Source organism: Musa acuminata, chromosome BXJ1-2 (assembly GCF_036884655.1).
Source record: "Musa acuminata AAA Group cultivar baxijiao chromosome BXJ1-2, Cavendish_Baxijiao_AAA, whole genome shotgun sequence".
Lineage (NCBI taxonomy): Eukaryota > Viridiplantae > Streptophyta > Magnoliopsida > Zingiberales > Musaceae > Musa > Musa acuminata.
The window spans coordinates 29,433,625-29,452,058 of record NC_088328.1 but is presented as its reverse complement, the minus strand read 5'-3'; the positions used below and the strand labels follow the sequence as shown (position 1 = coordinate 29,452,058).

Sequence of the window (18,434 nt, the reverse complement as noted above, 5' to 3'; positions counted from 1 at the left end):
TAAGTTAAAAGAGATGATAGACTAAACTATAGTTCTATTAATCCACCTCTCATAAGATGTGGAATGAGATCGGGTGTTACAGATAAATGAGACATATTTCTTATAACACGTGTAATATTATTGTTAGCTCTAGAGATAAAGGATAATCTTATTGGCTGGTTTGTATGTGAATTTAATAAAACTTAATTATGTATTCACAATATTAAGCTATTTAGATTTCTACTACAACAATTTTAATTTCTATTTTTGTTAAAGCAAGAACACTAAGGCCACAAAACAGACTTTTAAGTGCTAAGATGTTATATACTTTGTTTGACATGAGTATTGCAATCTAAAATTTCAACTTAAAATTTTAATAGATTCTAAAGTTACCCATTGATAGCAAAAGGTCTACGATACTAACGATCATTTTTAGATTTAAAACAAAGGAGGAGGCAATGTCTTAAATTAAAAAATTGGAAAATTACTCAAGCTAAGGAAAATGATATCTAACCACAATGTGGAGCTTAATCTCAAACAATTGAGGATTTAGGTTGATGAGTGTGCCAAAACTCAACTACTACGGCAAGATTTTTGAATCAATATTTTTTTGTCTTTGTGGCACAAAGACAACATGACCTATATATTTTTAACATAGGATCATCTAAAAGCATAAGCTAATATTATTTTAACCATATTTTTGTTTAAATGTCTTTATATTTGACAACACAAGCTAATGACAAACTATAACAACTTGGAATAGAAAGAATTAGATAAAACAACAAGACATGACTGAATGCTGTCATGTCCTATAAAATTTGGAATGTCGTCACCGTTGGCTTTGGAAAAGGAGAACATACTTCTTTATTCGATCTTGTCAACTTATGTTGACAACCATATATATATATATATAAATATATATGCTTACATACAGTCACCGTTGACTAAATGTATGTATTTATACTTTAAAATTTATGCTTATCATACACTTACATATCCAAATGCTAAAAACTCACATATAGGTCAGTGTTGTTGATCTCTGTCTTGTCCTCTATTATAAGTAATTTATAAATTGACACTATAATTTATATTAATATCACTTGTGAACTCATTAAAATGTTAAGATACTAGGGCTATGTATGAGAATATATATATATAATAAATATTAAATGTACAATTGGAGAAGTGCATTTGACTGAATGTGTAGTCATAAAATGCATTAAGTATTTGATAAATAGTACATTAAAACTATATTTTAAATATGCATTGAAATAAGTAAATTTTAGTAAATTATATTTCAAAGGTTAATTAAATATTTTATGATAAATTTATCTTTCTAATATTTTTAAAAATTTTTAAAGATGAATATTTTTTTTATTTAAATTAATAAGTAAAATAAAAAAAATGAATATAAGTATGCAATCTATAAAGAAATTCGTATGACCAAAATATATAATAAATAAAAATATAATCAAATATAAAAATATACTTAAAACATAAAAATAAAAAAAATCATCTTATAAAAAATATAAATCATATTAGTTTCTCATTAAATTATTTTGATTCTTTTTTAAATTTTAGATAAAGTCATAGGGTGCCTTTGAAACTTAAAAAAAATACATTAACATCATCATTTAAATATTTTCAATACAACAATTTTTTTTAAAAAAAATAATAAATACTAGTTCATGTTTGAAATATGCATTAGTCTCTCAATGCAAATTTTAAATATGTTCCAACCCTACAAGTATTAAGTAGTGGTGGTATAAATGGATATTTGATGGCTAATTGTATTATTATCTCAAAATTTATATGATTAATATGTTATTTTATTTTATTGTAAAAGATAAAATAACTAAGGTGTGACTCGAAGTACGAACCTTAATTTTTAATAAGCAGATTTCATACATCACATTTTTCAGAACTTTTGGAAGCACATTTCCGTAAAACAAGCTACGAAGAGTACCATAACATAACATAAATGCGTGTGGGCCCCTGGGACACAACCAGGGGTGGGGCCCACTTGACTCCTCCCGTGCTCGATCGGCTTTCGCGCTTCCCACGACCGTACAACAACTTGTGGTTAGGAACAACGATCGGCCGCCGGTTTCTGGAATCGACACCACTACCGAAGTAGTGCTTTAACCATCCGATGACGATCGGGCGACCGGTGACCGGTAGGTGAGGTGTCATCGTGAACTATTATTTTATGGTGGCATTCGTTTGAAGAAAGGAACATGGTAACCTCTGTCGATTCCTATGATTTGTTTGGGTGAGACTTCCACTGAAATCTTCCTGTGGTGCATGATATGATATGCTCGTAGTAATTATTTTTAACATAAATATCTAATTATATATATATATATATATATATATATATATATATATATATATTAACAGTTTAATTTGATTCAGCAACATGATGCTCCATCAAGTTGATCTTCCATCACCTTAAAGATATTATTCGATTATTCTTTCCTCGATATTCATTCAAAAAAATATATATTATTATTATTTATTAAAAAAATATATAATTATTTTTTTTATTATCATAGTGTTCAAATATTCAAGTAGACTGACATAAATATATAAGATTTCGGGTATATGTCCTAAACTTCAATTTAAATGACTAAATTTCAAGGAATATATCCATAACTTTATATTTAATGTATATATGCAAGTTCAAATTATGGTAGGTGAGGAGGAGTGAGGCCCCTCGAGATTCATTACACGCCCACAAAAGCGTCCCCCTTTCTCTCTGCTGCGCTGCGCTTCCCCTCAGAATCCTACATCTGTTTCTTTGGTGCGTCGGGGCTGTGCTGTAGCACACTATCTCCTCAGCTCCGTACCTTCTGACCTTCCGCTTCTCGCCCCCTGATAAAGCGCGCGCTCTCTCTGCCCCTTTCGAGGGGTTTAAGGCTTCGTGGTCGACCCCGATGTTTCCGCCCTCGAAAGGGTCTCATAGGGAAGACGATTATATCGGCCTGCTTTATCGGTCGCCTTGCAAGTCAAGTCAGGTGCTGCTTTTTTCCATCTCTTTCTTGTTTTCTCTCTTCCTGCTTGTTGATTTATTCGGATGAAGGTTTGTTTAAAGCTTAGAAAGTCAAAGCTAGTTGTCTCGATGAGGATGAAATTGATCGTGTTGGTTCGCGTGGTATTTGGAGATTTGAACGACCTTGTATTGGAGATGATCGATGTCTTCTTTTTCATTTATGCTGCTGGTAGTAGAGTTATTTTAGGGTGTTCATTCTGGGTCTTTGTTATGTGGACGGATGCAAAGTGAAACCTTAGTTGGGGTTTGTCGTGTCGACCGTACTAGCCCAAGTAGATGAAAATTTTCAGGGATTCTCATTTTGAGATTAAGAAATTCAGGACTGTGGTGATTTTTGCAGTTTGTGTGTGGTGAGCCTGTTGCTAAACTTCGTATGACGACAAAGTGAGATTGACTTTTCACTCAGAATTTGAGTCATGGCACGAATTATTCACAGTGAATAATGAATCAAACCGCTTGCTCTAGTCATATTATGTTAAAAAGTTATTGCACTTAGGACGAAAGATATATAAAGAATATTGTTAACAACTAACATGCTCTGTAATAATCACTGCACATATAATTGATGGCTTACTTGACTCTTGTTTGGTCGATCACATCAATGCTGAATCCTTGACTCTCAATTTGTACCTTTAAATATAAACTATTGGCAAATAAATTCGTAATAATGTTCGGAACTGTCATGCAAAGTTTGGATGATCAAGATGAGATTCGGTATTGGCACTAAACTTTAGAACTGGAATCAAATTGTTTGAGTTGAATAGTTGGATAGAAATCGGTCAAATTAATTAACATTGACAAGTTTTTGTCCAAGAACAACTCTATCTATTTGATTGGGTGGAGCTTGTTTGGCATCTGTGATAACTGATCATTGTTGCTTAGGATCAACTGGAATTGGCTTGGGGTTGTATGGGATTGAATTGTGATAGGACAAAATCCTTCAATTGAGATCTATGCTATTGTAAGTTGATCGTGAGTGGTCAATCTTGGTTGTACCTTGAGCTAACATTAGCATCACAACAAATTCAAGTGTACCACTTATTTAAATACCATGATTGGGTTTGCCACATGGGACTTGAATTTTCCATGGAACACCAAAGGCCAATCAAGCCGTTTTTATCTGCTCTTGTACTTTTACCAATATTAGAACTGAGGGTTCTAGTCTTCTAGAGTGCCTTGTATTTTGATTTGAAAATCATGGCTGATTAAGGAAATTAAACATAACATTATGAATACAATGACAATTTTAGATGTTCGATGATTACACAGAAAACCATATGAAGTGTCGTATTCCACATTGCAGCAAATATTTGCTATGGCACATGGTTGTCCCATATTTATTTGATTTGTTCCTTGTCCCCTCCCATGACTTTGTCTACGATGAATATTTGATCCTGTGCAATTCTCAAGATCTGTAGAAGTCATGACTAAGTATTGTTGCCTTTGTCTAATTTATGCAAATCCACCTTTGTAGCATTAGTAGTAGATTGTAAGACAATATATCAGTCAATATTATCATATTTTATGACATGGAAATATTGGTATATACAAGCTTGCATTTTCATATTTATTGACATGAAACTATCAGATGTCATGCTCTCCCTTCCTCAAATTCTTGATGTTCTTATTAGGCCACTACTATATGTTTCAAGATCCTCTTTCAAGGCCCTGGTCAGTACCCAAAGAATCCTTGCTTATTGTAACATGACTAGTTACCTAAACAAAACCCGAGTCTATTGCATTTATGGATGGGCTTTGATTAAGGTGCATGTAACAGTTTTTAAACTGTGAAATCAACCACCTAGCCAATGCAGAAATTTATATTGCACTCCTAACAACTTATTGAGTGGTGCCTATCACCTATTAAAGTGGGGACACATTACTCCCGTAGAAGATCTGTACCTACTTACCCCGTGTGCTTGCTTGCATGGACTTGTGCCCCCTTGGGCCAACCCTACATCTAAGCGCTAGGTCACACATGACTAGCTCCATTGTAGTCAACTTGTTGCGAAAGTTTCATTTACATAATGTTTGATCAACATTGGCCTAATTTGCGTTGGGCTTGAGTAGCACTGAGCCACCATGTTTGCCCGGATCCGAACTGTGCATCAGTTGGGTCCATATTGGATCTATCCTGCTAATGTTTGGTGTGACACTAGTCCCCTTTTCTAGATTAATGTGTTTAATTCCAAATTTTAATTTCAAAATTCGAAATTCAACATCCGAACGTAATTCATGCTAAATAATTTATTAATCATAACATCAATGTAGTTCATCAACCATCAACTCATGATGCAAAATATCATAGTAATTTATTTTATTATATATAATCAATAACATTTAACTTTAAAACATGAAACACATGCATAACTTATTTCTCCAACTTAAAATTAAATTAGTGAATAAAAATTCTAATATACATAAAATAGATAAATATACTCACAACTATGAAAATATAATTAATTGACAAATGACTAATTTTGGAAATTATTTAAAATCACCAGAACATGAAGAAATCTTACCTAATTCTTTAAGGCAATGCCAACCCTCTTCCTTTCCCGTTCAGTCCCACCTACAACTTTCCTTTGACATGGGATATAGTCCTCTTTAATGGGACCATCCAATGTGAAACTATTTCTTGGTACACATCTATTTCTTGTTCAAGCTTTACAATTAATATAGGTTAGAGATTTGAGATGACTTATAGTTGTTTGTTTCTCCACCTTCTCAATAACTCATTGTATAAAGCTTGTGTAAAACAGCATCATACAGTGTATAGGCTTTAGGTGCATCTTGTGAATCTACTTTGCTCATGCTTTTGAGTAATCAATATTGGTCATTTTTTTATGCTTTTGATCTATGTATTGATTTCGTACTTGGTTCCTGATTGTGATGTTAAATTTTGTGCTCTAGACAAACAAACTTAATTCTTTGGTTACGACTCGTGGTAGTGTGACAAAAACCATTTCTACATGATATCTTTAGCTAACATGTAATACTGAATCATACTGTTAATGTGGAAAATCTTTTTTTTTGGTTCTTATCTCAGTTGTTTGGATGTTCCTTTAATTAGTTTATCGTTTTGTTTGTTTTTCGTAGATTTCCCTTAAATCTTGATCTGCCAGTTTTATGGTATAAGCACAAAGTACCTGTTGCATCTTCTTGTCAACTGTGAAGATTATTTAACCAGATGGTTCCGGGAAAGTGGGAGAGAAGTATATTTTTACTTGTACTTTTGTTCGCAAATGCATCAGGTAGTCTATTTTCCATTTGGCTTTTTGAACGAGAAGCAACAATTTTTTTTTTGTATGATGCACATAAGATTAGAATCTTCTCAAAATACATAAACTCTGACTCTCAAATGTTTCTTGGTATAGACAACTAACACTTTGATTTATTTGAGCTCAACTGTATGATGTGTTGGTACATATCATTTATAATTTAATATGTGCATTTTGTATTGTTTCACTTATTTGCTTTCTGGACCAGTGGTTCCTGTTGTCTTGGGTCTGTGGCATTGCTCCTCCTAGAGTTGATTTCGTTCCTTCAGGGATTTTTTTCCTCACAGTAGGAAAGAACCATTGTGCAGTTCATGGTTCTCTTGTGCTGCAATTTTTCAACATATTTCTGTTTTCCAATGAACAAGGGTCCTTTCCTTCCAAATTCAATAAAAATAATCTAAATAAACTGTTTCCTTTAGTTTTTGGTTGTTCAATTCTATGAAAAAAACTTAATTTAGAACGTGCAACTCTCTTCGATCTTTTCCCCTTGTATATTGATTTTGAAAAGCTATAATTTACCCACTCGTGGCTTGGCCCAATTTTATGTTGCCTACTTGTGATTCAAAAAGTGGCACTAACTCCACCTAAGATCTGGTCACTTGGCCTTTATGTCTTCCGCTACCCACAATATGTATGCATTGGGGTTTATGCTCTTCCTGATTTTAACCCTTAAAGTGTTGAACGTTTATAGCCTCCAATTTTAGACCTCACAGAAGAGATCAGAGTCCAGTTCCATCAATTTGGAGATTGCCTAGGGCTAAAATTGGGGAAGAAAGCCTCAAACCTTGATGTACATGCAAGGGTTTTGGAGCCCATTCCATCAATTTTGGGGAGTGCAGGCTATTCAGGGCTAAGATAAGAGAGGAAGGCATCAAACCCTGATGTATGTGCCATTTACATGCTATCATTTATCATTAGGTGAACAATGAAAAACTAAAGTATCGACAAACCATACCTTAGATGGGCAAAATGCTACTTTTTTCCTTTTCAAATTGTTTGCCCAACGACTATTGTTAGGCAATATGAAAGTGGCCATACCACTAGTGTTCAAACTGTATTCTTCCAATTGTTTGTTCTTTTTATTTGCAGGAAAGATAATTGGTCCAATCAATTTTTATATGGTATAAGCTAAAACCTGTCATTTGGAGAAGATTTTGCCCTTGTACATTCAGTTCATTTAGCTGGTTTTTGTATGGGTGTATTCAGACTTCGAGAAGTGCTCAGCATTTATTTTTGTCTTTGAATTTACTTTAATTCTTCCTCTTATTTCTGCTGCAAATTCAGGTGTATATGTTGGAATTAACATTGGCAACATGGTGTCGAACTTGCCATCTGCAGCAGATATAGTATCAATTCTTAAAACACAGCAGATCAAGCATGTACGCTTGTTTGATGCAAACCACCAAATGCTGGGTGCCTTAGCAAACACTGGAATAGACGTTATGCTTGGTGTTCCCAATGACCAGTTGCTACTGATAGGAAACTCTCGGTCAGAAGCAGCAGATTGGATCAACAAAAATGTTGCTGCGTTTGTTCCAGAAACTAACATAACCTATATAGCTGTTGGTAATGAGATCCTGACTTCAATTCCTAATGCAGCTCTTGTTCTTGTCCCTGCTATGCAATTCCTCCAGTCTGCTCTTGTGGCATCCAATCTAAATTCACAGGTCAAAGTTTCAAGTCCACTATCCATGGACATGATCCCAAAATCTTTTCCCCCATCTACTGCCACCTTCAACTCATCATGGAACTCTGTGATGTCTCAGTACCTCCAATTTTTAAAGAACACAGGATCTCCTTTAATGGTAAATGCACAGCCATACTATGGTTACATTAAAGGACAAGGAATATACCCACTGGAGTATGCTCTTTTCCAGCCCTTAAATCCAAACAATCAGATTGTGGATCCCAACACAAATTTCTACTACACCAATATGTTTGATGCGATGGTTGATGCTGCTTATTACTCGATGCAGTCACTCAATTTTACTGGTATCCCTGTAATTGTGACAGCATCTGGATGGCCATCACAAGGTGGGGCAAATGAGTCGGATGCTACCGTCGACAATGCATTGATCTACAACAGCAATCTTGTCCATCGTGTGCTAAATAATTCTGGTACTCCAAGTCAACCAACCACAGCAGTTAGCACATATATCTATGAATTGTTCAATGAGGATCTCCGACCTGGACCTGTTTCGGAGAAAAACTGGGGGATATTTTTTTCAAATGAGACTGCTGTATATTCTTTGAGTTTTGGAAATCAAGCTGTGTCTAAACCAGACCCAACAGGTTTGGTTGGGGTATTTTGTGTGGCAAATCCCAGTGCAGACTCCAATGCCCTGAAGAAGGGCTTAGATTGGGCTTGTGGACCTGGTGAGGCAAATTGCACTGCTATCCTGCCAGGAGAGCCGTGCTATGATGCGAGCAATCTAGTTGCCCTTGCATCTTATGCGTACAATGATTACTACCACCGAATGAAGGCAAGTGGTGGAACGTGCAGTTTTGGTAACACAGCCATGATCAGCTCTACAAATCCTAGTAAGCTTCTTTGAACTTCACGTGTAACCTCTTGAACTTCACCAAATATTTTGCTTCTTGATGAAGCAATCTACATGGATATAACTGCTTATGGGCTTTTATGTCTTTCTTATGACGTGGATATTTGTTAAGATATTCCTTTTAGTAAGAGTCATAGCAACTAAATAAGCCAAAACAATTCTCACCAGTTAGTAAATGCCTTTGTTTCATTCAGATACTTTTTTTGATACTAATGCAGCACTGATTAGGTTACTACGACACTATCGTCACCTTTATTTCATGTCCATCCTTTACTACTGTGGCGCTTGCACAATACATCCTTCCTTTGCTGCCTGTATCTCCAGCCATTTTAGTTTTGGTAGCCTCTCTTCAACTCTACTAGCCAATAACTAACCACCCTGCTGACTGCAAACCTACAGTACTGATCATGCAAAAATTGGTACTCATCATGATGTTTCTCTCATCCTATATCATTGCCAGCTTCTTCTCTGATGCCTCTGCGACTACCTTTATACAATTGGTTGACATGCATGTTCCCTTTGGTTGGTTCAGGTATGAAGTGTCCGTGAACAAAATTGTGGTTGCTTGTTCCTGATCTTCCAATTCGGTTCTTTTGGTATCAATTACCCGAAATTTTAATTACAATTTCCCAGCAAAATGTTAGGATGGGTTGGTCCTTATAGCAGCAACATGCATGGCTGTTTCTTGTCCTTTGAATTACTTTTGTTTAATTTACTAAACATGATATCATACTTATGAGAAATTAAATTAACATATTTAGCAACAACATTTTTGTTTTATTCAGATTTAACTTGACATCTTAGAAAAATACTGGTAATAGTAAATCCTCTGATTACTAGTTTCCTTCTTTTCCCCTTCAATTATAGTGGAATCTGTTGGCTGGTTTTTTGCTTTTTCATGAGTCAAATAACCAAAAATCTGGGTCATTATAACATGATTATTTGTTTAATATTGTGTTTCTTTTCCTGGATATGCAATGCAAGATCTATCTGCAAAGTTATTGACATATAAAATAGACACTAAATTTGCACTGAATCATTTTGAAGTAGTGAATACTAATGTTACCATTCAAGACTGTATACTCTAGTAGCATATATATATATATATATATCATTTGAAATAATTTTACACTGTCATATTTTGTAACTTCATGAAACAGGAAGTTCAAACTTCATAGTACTAACCTGAATATGAAGGTCAAGCATCTTGTTGGCAGTTCCATATAATTTTCATTTGCAAATCTTTTTTTCTCTTGAATAAGTATCTTATGTTTCTGACCTGCTAGCTCAATTTAAGCCTGACTGATATAAACATAACGAGCCATATAAGCTGTCAAATGCACATCAAACTGAAATCAGCTCAAAGTTTTTTATACCTAAATTTCTTAACAACGTATCTATAAATTTATAAGTGACAACGGGGTTCTGTGACTTCCTCCCCTCAACAAACATGGAAATATCAACCAAAAAGTTTTATCAACCAAAAACATGTTGGAGGTAATTAGACAAACAGTTTGGTTCTGGGAATCTGATAGTTGACATCCATTTTTCAGATAACAAAAGCTTGTTCATTGAACATGTTGTGTTACGGTTCATAATTAATGAACCCCTTTAGGATATTACTGTGTTGTGTTTGTTTTTAGATAGAAGTCTAGTCTATTTTTTTCATGGGTTCATATTTTGGCAAACGGTTGTTGCGTGAGATTATTACTGGAAATGAGATATATTCTAAATGTTCTTGCGCTTCAGCTTAGTTTTGAATGCACATCATCTTTGCTATGAATTCTAATCTGGCGTTTCTTTTTCCTTATGGGTGCACTTGTAGGCCATGGATCATGCATCTTTGCTGGAAGGTGAGTGACTGTATTAGCTAGCTTAAGCACCAAGTTCTTGCATTCTCTTCTTGTTTCACTAACGGTTTTGAATTTTGGTTAAAACTGCAGCTCAGGACCGAGCAACAGCACCGATTCCAGCTCAGCTTTTGGCCCTTCCATCTCTTATGGCGTCGCTCAAAAACTTCAACTCCTCTGCCTTGCTCTCATACTTCAAATTGTATTGTGCTATCTATTTGATATTTAAACGTACATTTGTTGTAAATCGTCTTTTATTTTCTTTGCAAAGAAGATGAGGGCAGGGTGTATCCCGCACCCATCATCTGACATGTAGAGTCCAATTGCTCATACCTCAGGTGTTTAGTTTTTCCATTCTTCGTATGGTTTCTGATGGTATGCCGACAATTTTGTTGCACGCAAAAAGCTGACTTAGAACCAGAATTTTGACGTGCATAAGAATTAGAATTGCTTCAGAAACTTCTCTTAATGGATCATTTGCCCGATCACACTTTCAAAGCCCAAAGCTGTTGAAGAAACATCTCCTGTTGCCATAAATTTCGAATTGAAAATTAGCTCATAATTGCTTCTCCGATCCTTTAGTTTGGAACCAAATGCTGCTATGACCTCAGTTTACTCATTTCCAACATGATCATTTAAAGTCGGTGAATTCTCACACCACCAAAACCAATGTGCTGTTGCCCCTGTGAGATTTTGTTGATGCCATGGGCAGATATCAGAAAAGCAAATTATCACATGGACCAATTTAGTAGCACATTCTTTTAGTTCTCTATTAAATCAAATCAATAACACCCTGCTACAACCTCAGGAAGTTAAAAGGGTGGATGCAATCAATTACCATATCTTCTAATTGTCACCACATCACCTATGCTTCCTCCCAACAAAGCTAAATGGCATGAGAGGATCCACATAACCCTAGTGATATATTTGTAATTGTTTCTTAAAAAAGAACATTAACAAAGATACAAGAGATACACTAATAACAATTGTCTTCTGCTCTCTCAAGTATACTTGCCTTCGGTAAAACCAGATAATAGGCGCCAACAAGCAGCCCAAAGCTAGCTATGCACTTTGAAGCATCTCAACAGTGGGAATTGCTTTAGCAAGTCATCGCGGCTTCTTTTCTAGACAATTACATATAAGAAAATATGTTTTAGTGTTTAAATCCAATAATAACAATATACTAATACTTTAAAAAGCAGTAGGTTTATCTTAACCTTGATGCCGACACATCCATTCACATCAAGGGTCGTCAGAGTATTTGAGCAGAAGTTCGATAAAGCCTCTAGGCATTTATCAGTAACACCAACGATCCCATACAAGCTGCATGACAATCCATGCAGTTATCCTACGGGGCAAGAAGAATGATAATTATGATACAAACAAATTACCTACTACTTACCTCAGAAGCTCAAGCGATCTGCAACCTTCAGCAATGGCAGCCACTCCCACATCGGTGACACGTACACACCTGTTACATAGCACATAAATAGATCTTGTAAGCTATGCTTCATAAGGAATTAAAATGATAATATTCATTGACATTTACCATGTCAAGTTTAATGAAACCAGATGCTTGCATCTTGCTATACAGGAAAGACCTTGATCAGATAGATTCTGACAACCAGTTTATTGGGGTCAGTGAAGGTGGCAGTCTAATAATCTGAATGAAAATTAAATAAGATACCTACCTGGGCACCACAGAGATCTAAGAATGTAAGATGAGCCAGACATCCTATTTTTTCATATGCTGCATCAGTTAAACTGCAAGAAAAATCAAATTCTTTATTAGACACTTTATTTGATCCCTTAAAAACTCCAACAAGTTCACTATTTTAATAAAAAAACATAGTGATTTTTAGTGCTTGCCTTGAAAGAGCATATAGGTTCAAACTCCGAAGAGAGAAACATTTAAGAAGTATCTGTTGTAAACCACTGTCAGTTAACTTGGTACACCTGGAAAGCATAATTTCAAGATGCTGCTAAAGGACACTAAAGTAATCGGTAAAAATATTTAGGCATGAAAAAAGATAAATCTGAGTCCTCAACAGCATAGTGTATGCACAACTTTGGGCTGAGAAACAGACGAGTATAATTTACATAAGACAGATGGCAAACAGATATTATAAGGCAATTAATATTTAAAAATGTGAAGAAGATTTTATGAAGTTTAGATTATAAGACAGCCAGTAGAACCCTTTTTTAGCATTGCTCATCTCAAGGAAGAACATAAAGAACTAGCAATCCTACTTAGAATTAATGAAAAAGTTGTGAACCTTAGTCCTGAAGTCCTCATGCTTAGAAGTATAGAACACAAATTAAACAAGGTCTTTGTCAAATTGTCAAACGGAAAACCCATTTTAGAATGAAGGAATACTCAGAAAAGCACTAAAAGATCATTATTCTATGAGGAATGAGTTTACAGGTTTATAAATGGAAATCATAAAAAATTCAGATTGCTTGTTTTAATTTCAAACAAGAACAACAGTTTCCTTCCAATATGCGCTTAATACGCAAGTGCTTAGACCCATACATGAGTCTAAGACCAATGAAGTGAGATAGACACATCAAAGAAATCAATGATTCCCATGAAAACCCTATGGATTCATGCCTACTGGAGTTATCAAGATTTCTGTGATGATATGCACTGAGAAGGTTACCTTGCTTTGATTTTGGGGTTTTGGTTTTATGTTTCACATCCTCTCCTAAGTTGTGCATAGCTGCCTCGTCATTATCTCCCTTGCCTCTTCCTCTATTTCCCTCCTTCTCCCATCGTTTGTATGCCACTACAATGTCTATATGGCTTGGGGATGGATAAAGCATGCTACAGGCATATAATGTGCCAATTTCCAGCAGCACGAGGGCATGCCTCGACGAGTGTGCTTCCTTTACTGAAGCTATGAATCCCAAAAAACATACCACAATTTGAATGCATTATTACTTTGCAAGAAGAGTTATCTAAACATCTATGGTTTCACTTTCCTTCTTTGGGTGTCATGGGATCACTTCAGAAGTACATAATTTCACTGGTCAAATTGGATGAAAATCTCAGATAACAATGAAGTGAACCATCAATGAACAGAAACAGATTAATAAGCAACTAACGACCAACAAATAAATACACAGAAAGCGTTAACATACCTAGTAATATCCAATTCTTCCAACCCATGGTAACTATCAGCAATGAGATACAAGCTGTGATCTGTGATGTTCTGCAATTTGCCGATGGAAATAGCACTATTTTGTTATTTTGTAGAGATCAAGTCATAGAAACATCTGAAGAATGACTACCATAGACCAAGAAAATTTAGAAATGACTACCACAGACCAAGGTAATCTAGATAGGCATCCAATAGCACAGATGAGGTAACACATTCTCTTAGAAACTCATGCACCATTAATCATAACTATATCAAATCCCATTCTTAGACCAGGAGAAGTATACATGTGAAAAAGGTTCTCTACTTCAGATACTCAAGTCATCAACAAACCCTATAGCTGATGATATTTTCTCCAAGAATTTATCAAGCATTCCGATAAGGAGAATAAATACGTGGAAAGGAGAAAGAATGTACATACATGATTAAATAAAAGGAAAAATAACTACACATACATACAACACAAAATATAGACAGGATATAAAATCTAAGATCATCCCTTAAAATTGACAAAGATAGCAGAAAAAAATAAGATTGCATGCAGCCAGTCAAGTAAAATTACCTTGCAACCACTCAAGTTCAAACTAACTACTTCTCTACTGTTCTTCACAAGGTGCTTTATGCCCAGATCAGTCAGCCTGGAAAACAATTTTCTGTACCATTAGTATAAAAACAAATCATATGTTCCATATGATTAAGGGAAATTACTGTTAAGCATATATTTACCTGACATTCCAATAGACAGAGAGAGATCTAAGTTTTGGGCAACAAGCAGTTATGGCTTCAATACCTTTGTCAGAGATCTTCTGACAGCCATTCAAATTGAGATGCTGTAAGTCTCGAAGTGTTGTCTCTGTTCTCTGTACATTTAAAGACAGTGACATATTAAAACTATAATATATCAAGCCATTCTGTATGCCGAAGTAATCAGTAAACAATACATAACATATGAATAAAGCTAAATATTTTTAAAACATTATTTTGGATAGGATGAACTCCTTTTGGGACATTCTGCTACTTCCTAGACAATTCAAGTGTTTATTTCATTATATTTTTTCCCTCTAATCCGGCATTTATGATGACAGGCCTCTGAAAAGTTAAACCAATAAGCTTGAGTTTATAAACATAAGTTGCAATACATGAACTTATACAACAACACACAAACTTACAAGATCTTTAAGGAGCTAGAACGAACAAAAATGACTTGTAACTAATAAAATCTGTCAAAAACAAGATAGTTTGATAATTTGTTTATACAATTACTCCCTTTTTTTCTGAAATTCTATTGAAAGAACATCTCAGGCTCTTAAAGACACATACAAGTCCTGTAAGAAAAAGACCATTAAATTTGGATACTAACTTCTATGGACAAACACAACAAAATGGAGTAGAAATCATGAACAACTTTAGGCTTTAGTTAGTTTCTTTCAACCAGACACTCGTTAGAATAATGATAACAAAAGAATTAACAGTAAATTGCATGCATGCATTTCCAGTTTGTTAAAACATTGGCAAAGTTTGTTTGGGTTAACTATTTTGGGATATTAAGATGTAAGCAATCTCATTGTTTCAAGTTTTGACAGGATTATCGATACAATATTCTTTATATTATTAGGTGAGATGTCTATATATATATATATATATATATATATATATATATATATCTTTGATGTGTTAGAACATGTTATTATCCTTTCTTTTGGTGGAAGAGTGCTAGAGAAATATCATAACGGAATAGACTATGAATCTGTTAACAATGTGATGAATAGACTATCAATCAAGATTAAGTCATCACCATCATTACAAGATGATTATGATTCGATGATATGCCCTCGAGTGACTCGACCAAGCATACCATATCCTCAGGTCACTGGTGACATTTCTATGTCATAGGGAAGATCTCAAATCGCAATATATGTGAGCCTCAAGGGACTCAACCAACTCAACCTATGTCGGGAATCGATTTCTTCCTATAACGATGAAATGTCACATGGGTCAATCTAATTGCTTCACGTTTACTGACTTAATAATATTATTAAATCTTTCCTATGTAATTCACAATAAATATCACCCAGCTTAATACAATGCAGTGGAAAATATTTGGTTGAAGAGTTACTCAACCAAATGCAAGAGATGGTTTCTGCATCAAGATATGAACAGGTTTCTGATCCACATCAGACTAGATGAATTTGCAGTTCTGGTTTACATATATACCAAAGTGGTAATCAGTTGAGAAAAAAAATTGTTCTCTTCTGCTAAGGAGTTTCCGTCAAGAAATTGGACCAATAGAAGTATTCAATAGTTCCTACATCATAAACTAAAGTTCCTTACTCAGAATGACCTAAAAAGTGGATTACCTAGTAGGAAAAGAAGAAAAAAATTAGTATTATTTAATTGTTTGAGTCCTCGATTAATTAATATTAGTACAGCATAGATTCATAAGAGGCAAGCTGGATTGGAATCATAAGATTATGAAGAAAGCTGGATTGGAATAATAAGATTGACACCAAAGTGACCTAAAAATAAATAATTATCTCACATCAAATGAAGGATATACCACATTATTAAATTCAACTGCATATCTACTGAGAAATTAATTGTTAGAACGACTACCTGGCTTTTAAGTAGAATAAGATGTTCATCTTCAACTTCCTGTGCAAATTCAAGGGTAATCTTTTTAATATGCTCATATCTGACCTGCATATGAAAAAAATCAGTAATCTGGCTCCTGCAAATTTGAACTCTCTGGAAAATAACATATGCATGAAGCTCAATAACAACACAAAATTATCTTAATGCCATAAATGAATAAATATATAAGCAACGGGATTAAGACCCAAGATCACTATATAAAGTATATCAATTCATTTCACATAAAAGGAGGAACCTGACCAGTGAGAGTGCAGATATTAGTCGCTCTCCTGCTTTGCTCATCTCATGTAGATCAAGAACCTAAAAAGAAAGAAATGATTAGAGATAAATGTAGCCATTTTAGCCTATCAAGAATCTGTAATCTATCAACAACATTCAAGAACCTGACACAAGCACCCCCACAGACGCTAGTGTATTTATGTGGATATGTATGCAAACATATGTAACCTTTCATACAGATGCAAATTAATCTACAACAGCAATTATTTTACTGATTGATCTACCGGACATACGCCACTCTTATCAAGCATCCACATCTTATACACATCTTTATTCAAACAAGGCGCATTTCTCAGATGTCATCCGCATTCTACCACCTGTTATCGTTCAGGAACCATTCAAGTGACATCAAACTATCAAAAGGTTCTCACGATTCTGATTCCACGTAATACCCTAGAAAGATGCAAAATTAATTCCCTAGAAAGATGCAAGAAATACCCTCGAAAGTCAAAATTAATAGAAACCATTCTGAGCCTGCAATCTGATCTGCCGACGAAGAGCGGAAGAGCAAAGAGGATAGTTTGTAGGGGGTACCTCCCAAAGGGTGGGGACTGAGAGGAAAGCGCGGTAACACCATGGGCTGACCATCAAGACGGAGTAGACGTCCCGCTGGGGGAGTCTCGGGCTCACGATCGCCATCACGCGTGGCACCGTCTCCCGCTCCCAATCCCCTCCCGCCGCCATGTATGTCCTCCTCCTTCCCACCTTCCCCCCGGCCTCCCCAGCGGAGGAGGGGTTTCGAAATAGAACGCGAGGGGCGAACGGAGATCGTGCCGCCCGCAAGCCCTGACACGAATCATAAAGCCATCGAAGCGTTGACTATTTTGTATTCATGATTGGTATTAGTTAATTTTGAGTTAAAATTATAGAATATCTAATATTCTAATCACCACAAGAAATTTATAAAGGGTATTGATATTAGGATAGGTTTGTAAAGGTTATCAATGCTAATTAAATTTAGAGATTTAAGTAAAATTAAATTATGAAGTCTTTACTAATAAAGCAAGTATTTTCTATAAATAAATATTATTTTTAAAAATAATATGATGTTTTGTATGCCAAATATATATTTCATAAATAAGTATAAAAGTCAGAGGCTGACTCTTTTTTATGGCATCTCACATTTATAAATTAATAAAAATAATATTTACATGGGATTATTGAAATCGGTTTATTTCTACAAGACAAGCTTTGTAGTAAAAATATTTACTCTTTTTCATTAAAAAAATAAAATAAGTGATCCAATGTTTGATTGAATTTTGAAAATTATACCCTTATCTTGCCTCATTTTTCATAGAAGTTGGTCAAATTCAAACTAATCCACCTTAAGTATTTGAAATCAAGAGTACAAGTAACAATTTTTTGTAATTAAAATGAAGGTGTTAACTAGTTTGATTGTTTTATATAGCAATTATTGATATCAAAACGATATAGTATTATCGGACCAATAATTTGGATATACTAAAACTAATAGAAATATTTTTTTGCTCCATAACAAATAAAATATGTTTTTAAGATATATTGTAAACCATATCCATGGAAAAAACATACATAAAAACTTCTAAAAGATATAATAATAATAATAATAATAATAATAATAATAATAATAATAATAATAATCA

The 18,434-nt window shown here is 34.6% G+C and overlaps 2 protein-coding genes across 5 annotated transcripts; one reads left to right on the top strand and one right to left on the bottom strand.

The window, feature by feature from the left end:
* The first annotated feature begins 2,683 nt into the window (after positions 1-2,683).
* On the top strand, positions 2,684-11,077 carry LOC135608342 (glucan endo-1,3-beta-glucosidase 4-like). Of its 3 annotated transcripts, XR_010485495.1 has the most exons (6): positions 2,684-2,996; positions 6,131-6,285; positions 7,597-8,853; positions 9,406-9,469; positions 10,699-10,726; positions 10,817-10,927. XR_010485495.1 is itself a non-coding variant. In XM_065101099.1 (5 exons), the coding sequence occupies exons 2-5, from the start codon at positions 6,222-6,224 to the stop codon at positions 10,950-10,952; spliced, it is 1,485 nt and encodes a 494-aa protein (XP_064957171.1). In that variant the 5' UTR covers positions 2,684-2,996; positions 6,131-6,221; the 3' UTR covers positions 10,953-11,077. The 3 variants fall into 3 exon arrangements, 2 of the variants coding, with proteins under 2 accessions (XP_064957171.1, XP_064957181.1); XM_065101099.1 differs by lacking the exon at positions 9,406-9,469 and having other exon boundaries at positions 10,817-11,077; XM_065101109.1 differs by lacking the exons at positions 6,131-6,285; positions 9,406-9,469 and having other exon boundaries at positions 10,817-11,077.
* Positions 11,078-11,530: 453 nt separating this feature from the next.
* LOC135608335 (F-box protein At3g58530-like) lies at positions 11,531-17,573 on the bottom strand. Of its 2 annotated transcripts, none has more exons than XM_065101090.1 (12): positions 17,347-17,573; positions 16,774-16,833; positions 16,495-16,578; positions 14,608-14,741; positions 14,444-14,519; positions 13,865-13,935; positions 12,593-12,679; positions 12,415-12,487; positions 12,273-12,340; positions 12,126-12,194; positions 11,941-12,046; positions 11,531-11,842 (listed from the first exon to the last, which is right to left on the bottom strand). In XM_065101090.1, exons 1-12 carry the CDS (start codon positions 17,494-17,496, stop codon positions 11,831-11,833), a joined length of 990 nt encoding a protein of 329 aa, XP_064957162.1. In that variant the 5' UTR covers positions 17,497-17,573; the 3' UTR covers positions 11,531-11,830. The 2 variants fall into 2 exon arrangements, with proteins under 2 accessions (XP_064957162.1, XP_064957155.1); XM_065101083.1 differs by having other exon boundaries at positions 11,531-11,847; positions 17,347-17,572.
* Between the last annotated feature and the right edge of the window lie 861 nt (positions 17,574-18,434).